The sequence below is a fragment of the Cuculus canorus genome, chromosome 17 (genome assembly GCF_017976375.1).
Source record: "Cuculus canorus isolate bCucCan1 chromosome 17, bCucCan1.pri, whole genome shotgun sequence".
NCBI classification, from domain to species: domain Eukaryota; kingdom Metazoa; phylum Chordata; class Aves; order Cuculiformes; family Cuculidae; genus Cuculus; species Cuculus canorus.
In genome coordinates, this window is record NC_071417.1 from 951,576 (window position 1) to 962,755 (window position 11,180).

At 38.0% G+C, this 11,180-nt stretch overlaps 1 protein-coding gene across 1 annotated transcript in view; it reads left to right on the forward strand.

The window, feature by feature from the left end:
• TANGO2 (transport and golgi organization 2 homolog) overlaps positions 1-5,619 on the forward strand; it is a 31,797-nt gene extending 26,178 nt beyond the window's left edge. The window contains 3 exon segments of the mRNA XM_054082679.1: positions 850-1,003; positions 2,573-2,677; positions 2,904-5,619. Coding sequence (XP_053938654.1) covers positions 850-1,003; positions 2,573-2,677; positions 2,904-3,024 — 380 coding nt within the window. The 3' untranslated portion in view covers positions 3,025-5,619.
• Positions 5,620-11,180: the final 5,561 nt, after the last annotated feature.

Consider the following 11,180-nt stretch of genomic DNA (forward strand, 5'->3'; position numbering starts at 1 on the left):
AAAATGTAAGGGCCTAGTGTAAGATGCATGTCTACTGTCACTCTTCTTTAGGAATGTGTTGTGTGTTTTTATAGCATACTGCAGATAAAGATTAGCTCAGGAATCACTTAAATTGTATTAAAACTTTGTGAAATCTGTAATGACAACTGCAAATCACCAGAATGCCCTTTCCAATTAAATTGATTCCCCTGGCCCCTGAATTACTTAGTAAGCATGTAGATACTCTGCAGCTAGAAGTGATCTGCAGGGCCTGGTCTGTAAATACTTAATTGTTACTGCCTTTAAATCTTAAACTTATCTCGTATCCTCCTTATTGTGGACTTCATTAATTTCATGACACGAAAAGTTTGAAAGATTAAAGTGCTTGACAGAAATAAACTCAACAAGCTCATGATTACAAGCTGCACTTGTAATCATAGATACACTATGTTAATAACAGTGCTGAAAAATCTCAAATTCAGGTAACTTTAGTAAGCTTAAAGCAATGATGCTCTGAACTGAATATTTTGGTTTTTGTGGTTGTGTGTTAGTTCCCCTCCCAGTAAAACCATCAGAAATAGTGGTCTAGAACAGTTGTTAAGAAATGGTAGTTATTTATTTTATCACATGATATATACATCTTTGATACATGTTTTAATGATCTTACTTATTTTTGAAGTAGAACGAAAGCTGGCAATAGAATGAATAAACAAATTACCGTAAGAGATTCATGATGAATTTGCTGATAGCATTTGGTTTTCTCCCTCAGACTGTGGGATAAGACAGTTATTTTTTGTGCAGTACATAAGTTAATTTTCTTTGCTCCAGAGCTTAATAAGTTGATTGGGGTGATCTTTTTCTTATGTATAGGAATATATGGATTGAGTAATTCTCTGTTGGATACACCATGGAAGAAACTTCAATATGGGAAGCAGCTTTTCACAGAAGTGATCAAGAGAAGTCAAGAACTTTCCAAAGAAGAGTTGGTGCAGGAGCTTCTTGCAGTGATGAACAATGAAGAGCCGTAAGAATGTGATAGCCAGAGTTTACATCAAGTGTGATATGATCAGTTGAAATATTTCATGTAGAAACTATTTTGACAGAAACCTTTGTCTGATATTAATTCACTAAACCTGGGTAATGAAGAGCAAACGTAGTATTCTTTCTTTCCACAGAGACTGACTGACAATGTTGATTTTTAAGCAGCAGGCACAGGTAGCGTTATTACTGTAGTCTTAGTGCTCAGAGACTGTACACTGGTTTCTCTGTGCCCTTTTATTTTCAAGATTGCACTTCTGTTAGTACAGATAAGGAGTACAAGACAAAGGATATGTAAGTTGCTCACTGTAAGCTTTGTGGATGCTTACTGTAGGGTAAGGTTTGGTTTTGTACTGCACACAAAGCACTTCTTTACCTGAGCAGGTTTGTATTAGTGGCTGCTAGATATTCTGTACTGCTACCTCGAGTAGACAGAGAATGGAGAAGCAAGAGTGTAGTTGCTCTATTCACACAGTAATTATGCCTATTATTGTCCTTGAAACACCTCCAGGTCTGCTTCTCCACCACCACCACAAAGAAAATGATCCCGATTAGATGTACAGGTCAGTTACAGTGTAACAAATTGCAATGTCTGCCCTACATATCAGGGTGAGCTCTGAGAGTAGGGTTGGACTAATAGTCTGGTTTGTTCTCTCCTCTTCTGCAGCCTGCCAGCAGTGCAGTGATCGTTGAGGAATAACAACATTTTATATAGGTACAGCTGGGTCCGTGCTAGGAGGCAGAAACGGGATTGTTTCTTGAAGATGGGAAGAGCTTAGAACACACAAACCTGCTATAATAATAGTTAAATTGAACTTTGATAAATACGATTAGAATCTTTATTGCAAGAGGATGCTCTTATGACTGGCATTTGAGACTATGTTCTGACAATGTGAATGGGAAGCCACAGGTGTAGGATTGCTGCAGTAACCTTTGTGACCTTAGCTTCTCTTCTGTGGGATGCTGATCTTCTTTAATTACAATAAATGAAGCTTGATGTGTTTTATAATTATGTTTCTAAGTACCTTTCAAGCTTTGATAGTAACATAAGTGAGGAAATTTGGGCACAGATTCACCTTGTCCTCTGCTGCATCTTCACAAATTTTATTTTAAGGATTGTCCTAGGTATTTTCCAGGTGTTCCAGATAAGATCAAAGGAAGCAGAGAGGTCTTTCTTTGACACAAAAGAACTCCTGAAGTCTAACTGGAAAAATGATCGTTTGTCATGTGCCTCAAATTACTTGATCATTAATATATTAATAGAAATTGAAATACCGAAAGACAGATGAAGAATAACAAGAAAAGTAAAACTTGTCAAGGCGTGAAAAAATTTCAGACGAAACATAAAGACCTTGAAACAATCTTATGAGAAAAATGCTTACAAGCTGCTTTATCTTTGGCTTTCCTCATACTTTAGTTTTGAACATGGTTCACATTCCTGTACTCTCTGAAAAGTGACTATTTTTTATCAAATACTTGATCGATGTACCTTGGTTCAAGATGGATGAATGTGTTAATATTGGAGAATTAACTTCTTTTATTACTACTTTTTTAGCCAATTACCAGACCCTGCAATTGAAGACCAAGGCAAGGATTATATACGTCCTATATTGAACCAGTATGCAGCTGTATGCGTTCGTAGTCCAGGTTATGGAACAAGGTAAAAAACTTATAATCAGAAATAGGTGTGTGCTGGAGCAAAGCGTAACGCAAATCAAAATTAGGCTGCTGCAAGTTTTAACTCTGTAGTGACTGCTTTAAATTTGTTCTATTATTAATCAAGTAAAATTCAGTTAAAGGGATAAAACCTTGGGGATGAGGGATGGGACCCTGCAAATCTATGTAATGGATGTAAGGCTTAACCCTCTACCCTTGTTTCGTTTCAGGACTAACACAGTCATTCTCGTAGATTCAGAAGGACGGGTTACTTTCACAGAGCGCAACATGATCAATGCAGATGTCAACCAGTGGAAAACAAGCACCTATGAATTCAAACTGCACACTTAGCAACTTTCTGTTTTAATGGTTTGTAACAAAAGCAATGAGAGAACAAGCCGTTGACCTCTAGTAAGGCTTTTGTGCCAGCCTCCACAAGCTAAAAAATAGTAGGGAAAGCAAAAGTTTAAATACACTGGTAGCATAGCCTATCAGGTTTGCAAATCCTTTGGCTGAAACCAAAAGAAGAAACTGTTCTTATATTAAGGAGCAATTTATACTCCAGAAATTAATTTTTAAGTATCACCCTGCCTCCGAGGCAAGGCCATCTTTGCCCAAGACAAAGTCACTGGTTTTTTGTGGGGGTGTTTTGGGTTTTTTTGAAGATGTTTCAAGTAGACTCAAACATGTTTCCAGTTCAGAAGAGGGGAAACATTTGCTATTTTATTGTTCACTCAGAAGGTTCTATCAAACTTTGCTTTTTCTTTGAGATACACTTTTCAGATTGTGTAGCTGATGCCAGGGTGAATTAAATGAATGTACATTATCTTTGTAGCATGGAGTGCTTTGATAATGTTTAAACTATTCAGCAGTGCCATGGTGCAGTGTTCTGCCTGGGGAGGGCAGAGCAGGGCCAATTCTTCGCATTTGTTTTTTGTAGATAGTACAGCAATATATCTTTATTTATAAAACTTGGTTTGAGAGTAGGTACGAAATTCTGTTCTGTCTTTGTTTATTTGTACTGAAATGGGAGCAGACTTGCTTATCTTTGAGTGGAATAAAATTACATGTATTGTGACATCTCGTTTCCTGTCAGTCTAATCGGCAATAATGGTGTTATTTTCTTCCAGCAGGCAGGTGAGGAGTAGGGATCTGTTTGCAAACTGAAGATGAATATGAAGCTTACCTATATTGGCTGGTTTGTACATGAGCAATTCTGAGTTCCTTTCCTTATTGGTATAATATGTTAAAGCCTGGAGTGATTGCTTATAGATTCTTAGTAATAGCAGCTATTTATTGTAAGGTGACATTATTGCAGTCTTACACTGCTGAAAAAGTTGGATGTTAAGATGCACTTCATATGGTCTAACATCTGTGGATTAAAAAGCTATTTAAATGCATGCTTTTTTCAATTATTCAGTGCCAGTGTAAGTGATAGAAGATTTTAGCTAATACCAAGATTTTTTAAACCCGAAGTTATTTTGCTGCTATCGATGTTCAGTTTTGAGTTACTTTGAATGCTGAATATCAAGTCAGTAATGGATCACTGCTGTTTTTTTCTGTATATATGCTGAATGTATTCTTTTGAAAAGCCTCTGATTGTTAACTAGTTATTACTAAGTAGCAACATTTCTGGTATTCTTCACAAAGATGTGCAACTACTCCCTGCGCTCAGGCCTTCTCACTAGTGTGTGTGTCAGTCCATAATAGAGGCAGCAGTAAATCAGACTTCACCTCAGTGGGAAGTCCTGTGAAAGGCCATTTTGAGATTTCTAATTGCCAGCAGATGCTAAAGTAGCATTTAGTCAATTATTTCCTTTGTATTTGCACATTTAAATATCTTCTAAATACCAGGACTGCTTGCATGAGTAGTCACAGGTTGTTGATTCAGTATTATATAAATGACGTTTTGACCACCTTGATCGCAAGATGATCAATACAGTCTTGTGGGGTTGTCCATGGTTTCGAACTTGGAGCCATCCAAACTGGTTTTTGTGAGCTGTAGGAACCAGTTAACCAGTTATTATCGGTGACTGTTGAAATCATATATTTGTATGAATAGAAATGTTATTGTTCTTTTTGGGTGCAAAGAAATAACCATAACTGTCTTAAATTTGAATTTCACAAGTGCATATTTAAAAAAGAACCTTTGCTTTGATGGCTTGCTCATACTGAGAGTTTGTATCAGATTTTTTTGTATCTTAAGAAAATAATCACCAGTGTATACTTCAACAAGGCATTCTCTTTGAGGACACTGCAAAATGGCAAGCAAAATGCTTGCATGCTAGAAGCATTTATAAATATTATTTTTTTTATAGCAGTCCTGTAATAATGAAAATTGATTTCTGTTTTTTGCATATAGGCAAAAGAAAAGCAAGTCAGAGCGTAGGCGTAAAACCAGATAAAAATAAATTTTATTTTGCTTCAGTCAAAATTCCTAATCTGGGAGTTGCTTCTTCTGACAATTAAACAGTAAAGAAACAAACTCCCTGATGTTATTTTTTTATGTTAGAGTAGTTAAGAAGGTGAGCTTTTTTAAAATTCTCTTGAGGCTTATGAGAGCTTTGGCTTCAGTGGAAACAGGATCAGGACTGCAGTGTAGCTACCAGCAAATGGTGCTTGTCCATAAAAATGATCAGGTATTAATGAAATGCTTAATTCACTGTATGCAAATTATAGTTGCAGTGAATCCATTGGGAAAAGGTAAAGCAGCTATAGTAAAAGCATTTTATTTTTATAAAAGTATTTTTAAGAATAAAAGAGGATTTTAAATATCAGTTTTAAAGGATACAAATGGGAAAAAGTCTATAGGAAACTATTGCTTAGCATTTTACTAAGTTGGCTTACATATAACATTTTTCAAAGTCATAAATTTGCAAGAGATTTTCGGTTTCTGTCTTTTTCTATCAAAATGGCAGTGAAAGAATAAAATCTGTAAAAACTCAATTCTGTTTTTTTTTTTTTTTGCTTGAAGTTGTTTCATAATTATTTTTTTTTGTTCAAAACTAGAATCAGAATGAAGTCAATCTGGTGATCAGACATTATTGATGTTGTGTATCTTTGCACATACATTTCTGTTAATTTGCCCTTAACTTTGCGTGATGATGAAGTAAAATCTTTCATGAGATCTGAGGAATGAAAGAGCTTTAAGTCAAGTCCATTTCTGGTATTTCCTTTTCAAGAGTGCTGTATTTTTCAGGTGCATGTTGTTTGTTGTGTGTGTTGGGTTTTATTAGTTCTGTGTTGTTGCATGGTTATACTTACCCTGGTAAGAAATTGGAAAATATTTCACTAATAATCCAGGTTGGGGCCCTTCATCTTGTTTTTTAGAATGTGTTGACTGGAATGTTCCCAGAGCAAGTGTTACAGTAGTCAGTTTTCTGAAATACAGCCAGTATGTGCCCACCACCTCCCCTCCCAAAAGCAAATGTCCACTTGTTCCTTGCCCTGGCTGGATTACACTCCAAGCGCAGCAAGTTTGGGTAGAAAACACAAAGGTTCTCAAATACTGAATGTCTAAAACTGACTGGAGCATCCGTTTTCCTGCCATGACCTCAGGGTACTTGGAATCTGCCTTCTCCTTTGCAGACTGGAGTATATCTTTTCCATCTTGTTCTGTGATTTATCTTATTTTCTGTCTTTGTATCTTTACTAAATATCAGCTTGAGCGATCACGTTGATTATTAAAGCTGTAGAGTTTGCATTATTCGCTATTTGTCTTAACAGGCAAAACCTTGCTTTTTCTTAAAACGTGGTAAAAGCACACCTGAAGTCCTGATCTCCGTCGTGAAGAGTTAGAGCAGTCAGTGTTGTCATCTTTTGATCTCATACACACCCTCCCCCAAACAAAAAAAAAACAAAAACCCACCCCCAAACCAAAATCAACTGGAACCCAAACAGCAGCCTTGTGTGCAAATGAAAGAGCTTCCACTGAAGCTAGGATTGTTACACAGGTGCGGGAGATGAACTTCTTGACGTTATTTTGAATAGCATAGAAATAATAGTTGTGAAAATCATTCATGCAGAATACATTTTTATCTATGAAAATTAATATGAAATGTCGTGATGCTGCTGTAAGCTTGGTCTCTGCAATCATGATTACCTAACAGTAAGTTAAGAGAATTTAAACAACTGTACAAGCTGGCCTTTACATGTGCACTTGGAAGCATGTTTAGTTCTCATGTAGTTTGCTCTGAATTAATGGGACTTGAGCACATCCTTGATAATCAGTATATGTTTAAATATTCTCAGTAAAATGTTCTGGAGCTGAGCTGGTTTTACGAAGCTTTATTTTACAAGCTTGTTCTCATTGTAGCGTCTGTGGAGGACAGGGCCTTCTCTGTGCTTGCCATAAGTGCCCTAGGAGGTGTTCACAGGTGCCTCGGCTGATGTGCTGGCCCTCCCAGGCACAACACCAGCCCTGGTCAGGAACCTCCCAGGCTATGTAAACACATTGATTGCTTCTGTCCTGCAAAGGAAACCACGTCAATTCTCAGACATTAATTAAGATAGATTAAATAATAAACTGGAGAGTATGTGGAGCCAATAGCGTCTCTTCCTGTGGCACATCATAATTAGTATTCGATAATGGAGGCTTTTTCCTCTTGCTAAAAGAATGTGCTCCTCCAAGAGAAAGGTGACCGAGACAGCTACTCTTCCCTCTGTTCCAGCTTTGCCGTGAATAGCTGCTGGAAATAACCAGAGGCAAGGTCAGAGTCAAATGCATTTATCCACTTGATGTTTGCCATGTCTCACTTGAATTGCTGGCATTTAGAGAGGAATTCACTGTCCTTCAGTTACAGGGGGTCTGCACTGGTGCCTGAGCTTGATTAGCAGTGTCTTTACAGGATTTTTTCTCTAGCGCTGTTTACTGTGCTTTGGCTGACGTTTCTGGGCAACCTTGGATCACAGGGACTAGGCTGTTTGCAGATGGAATGGAACTGGTAGATGCACTTTGGGAATGCGCTATGTGCACTCCAACCAGTAATGGGTTTAGCTGGAAGCAAAACTGTCCGAAATGCACATAGCGTGGATAAGTACTCAGCACCAGTTGTTTTGCAGTATAAATCTGCCTGTGTTGGTCTGCTTTACTTACGGATGTAGTATGTGATAGATGTGTGCTTATTAGTATCCTCACGGTATGGCAGCTGCAAATTTTTCTGTTTTCTTTAGCACTATATTGTGCCAGTCCAGTCTGAGCACTCTCTTGGTGTAACGTGCATGTGTTTGGACTGGCAAGGCAATCCCAGAATAGCAGTTACATAAAGAACAGCTGTACCAGCACAATTGTGCTCTTGGAAGCGTAACTTATTTTGCCTCTGTTGGGGAAAACAAAAGCACTGACATTTATGTTTTTGCTTGTCCAAGTGTAAATACACCTGGATTTTTGGCAGCCAGAGATTATGCTCCTGATTCATGTCTGGTGCCACCAGCAGTACACATAGTAGACCAAGCTAAGGAATTGGAGCAACAGCTTTTCAGCTGTAATACACAGCAGTCTGGTGGAACAACAAAATATGCTTTGTTATCACAGGTTTGAATTTAAAACCTCATGATCTGTGATGACTCACAAGAAAAACTGCCACTCAGCAGAAGTCACTGGCTGGAGAAGTCTGGGAGAAGCCAGAACGTCTGAAGTAGTGGTTGTGAATGGAGCACTGCTGTAGCTCGTTGGTAGTATTAGTAAGGGAGACTGACGTGCCACCGTTCCACTGTTAGAGATGTGTGACGTGAAACTGGTCACAAGGATTTGAGTTTTTCTTATGCTCAAGTTTATATTTACAAATTGCAGATAAATATAATCTATTCCAGAAAAGTGCTCTAAACTATTTGGATGTAGAAAGCAAAGTATGCAGACTGGTGTTCTGTCCTATATGGATGTTATTTAAGTTTTTCTCTAGTATTCCTGTAGATAAACTGAGTGTATTTAAGAATGTGGGATTTTCAGCCGTAAGAAAAAAGTTTGTTCCACATATAAGGAATAAGCCAGGGCATCCTCGGTCACGGTACAATGGCACCAACCCAGGTCCAATTGGCAGCTGCAGAAAAATTAATTCTGAGTGACACGAGCACTCCAGCTTCTAATGTGAAGGTCACCTGGTTACTGAAAATTCAGCACATTTTTTCCATCTGAATTTAGAATATCTGTTTTTAAAAAAAGCAGAAAAGGTTAAACCAAATTGGTCAAAGGCAGATAACTGAATGGACAGCTAAGTGCTCTCCTCCTGCCAGTTAGAATTGCAAGGAAAAGCGTACATATTCCAGGACAGGTGAGAGGGAAAGAGTCTTGCCATTGCATGTTCCCCATATTTAACTGCAGCTATACCTGCCTTGTAACTTTTCTGCCAAAGTGGTAATGGGTTTGGTTGTTACTGACTTGGTAAGGTCACTCTGTGTATGTAGCAGGTAGGAATTCAGATCTCCAGAGTTAAGCTCAGATGCGTTTATCCCAAGAACATTCCATATATAAAATGCTTGAATATGATGAGTCATTTAAGAGGGAAGAAAACCTGAACAGAGAATGGCTTGTGGGCTGTAACAGGGAAGAGTTGTTACTTCGTATTTGATCTCTTAGTCATCATATCCCAGTTTAATTAATATTGTCCCTAAAAAAATGCCTGCCTTATTGGACAAAATGCTAACAGCAGTCTAAACTGTCCCTGGAATAGCGCTTAGATTACAGATTTCTCTGTTTCAATAATGTTACCAAGCAAGTCTCTTTTTTTTTTAAATATAGTTCCAGATCTTTGAGTGCAAACCAGCATGCTGTAGGCTGTAGCTGGGGTAACTCACTGTTACTCTGTTCATTACAGTTTCTATCAGGTTAATAATACAGATAGTAAAGTACACACAAATAGGGTTTGTACCTGAAATGTATTTTATGCCTTGGTGATGAGTGTTTAAGGTGTCTTTGGAGAGACAGAGGTAAGTCACATTAACTTTTCTCTATTTCACATCTTCAGAAAGTAAAATACCTTTTTTTTTCTGCAAAACAACTTATTTTACTGAAATACAAGTATTGTGGGCTGATCAGAATTTGTCCTTCAGTAGATTTCACTGTTGGAACAGCACAGTATGGGCTGCAGTTACCAACACTGTAACTTCAAATATGGAAAAGACACTGGCTCCACCTAATTTTCATTCTGATGAATGCAGCCTGTTAACTTTATTAGGAAGCTCGTAGTTGTTTTCTTTATAGGATTGTTTTTAGTATTTTGTGTTGATGGCAATAATTTCTCTCCAGCCACCCTGTGTCTTGTATATGAAAATCTCCGTGTCATTACAAACTGAATATTTACTGACAATAATGATCGTTCGTGATACTGTAAATCCTGATGGCACTATGATGGGGGACCTGCACGCTTCCAGTTCAAAAGTCTGGGTGGAAGGTAAGATTTTTGGTGCATGTTCGACAAGCCTTCTGTCAGAAATCCAGGTGATCAAAATTTCAAGGCAAATGTGCAACTTGTCAAACACAGCAGATCAGACTTAACTCCCCAGAGGCCACACAGGCTTTCTGGGTTAAAAAATTAAGCATGATTTTAACATTGTTTTGATGAAGCCATTGTTTTGCTACTGGATTGTTATTCTTTTGTTTCTAAGACCTTAGAAGTATATTTCCCTAGAGTATCAGTGTCTCAAAGAATCAGCTGCTGCATTGTTGCTTTAAGTCACAGTATAATGGCTCTCTGAAATCAGATGCACGATGGAAAACCTAAAATACTCATTATTTCTTCACTTCCAAAGCACTGCACTGCTTTATTTCTTCTAAATCTACACACAAATCTGTGTTTGTGCTGATTTATGACCCAAGCTGAAATGTTTTTTATATACATTAAAAAAAAGCTACTTTGGTTTTTTTTTTTTTTTTTTTTTTTGCAGTGTGCAGTATTTTCAGGTCAATACTTCAGTTACGGTCACATAAATTGGATGCAAATGCATCATGATACTTACATTTTCATGTACCCTTTGAAAGGGAAAATCTTCTGTCACGGTGTCAGCAATTTTTGAGGTGATGTGACAGCTTATTTAGTGAACCGTGTGGTCCATACGCCACGAAATACGAACTCATGCTGTGAACAAGACTCAATAGTCAATGCCAATTTGATTATTAAGTAAGGTATTCTTCAGTGCGACGCTGGGCATGCAGGGGATTGCACACACATTAGGTGGAGCTACTCCCAGTACAGTTCACAAAGGCTATATACAATCAAAGCATACATATTCATCAGATTTCCTGGAACAAGTGTCTATTATTGGTTCCTGGAATTTATTTACATAAGTTTCCTCGCCTTGGCGCATGCACTCTGTTCTCTGGGGGTCCTCAGGGGTCTCTGGATGAAGGCCATAGATCTTCCTCGCGGTTGAACTTTTCAACTCTCCTTCTTGCACGTGCTCTTGGACTCCTTGGGCACCTCTTCAAGGTTGCATCTGGTACTAGCTGGTTCTTCTTTCTCTTACCATTGCACTAGTCCTTGTTACCTGGCTTAATTAGATGCAGTCACACA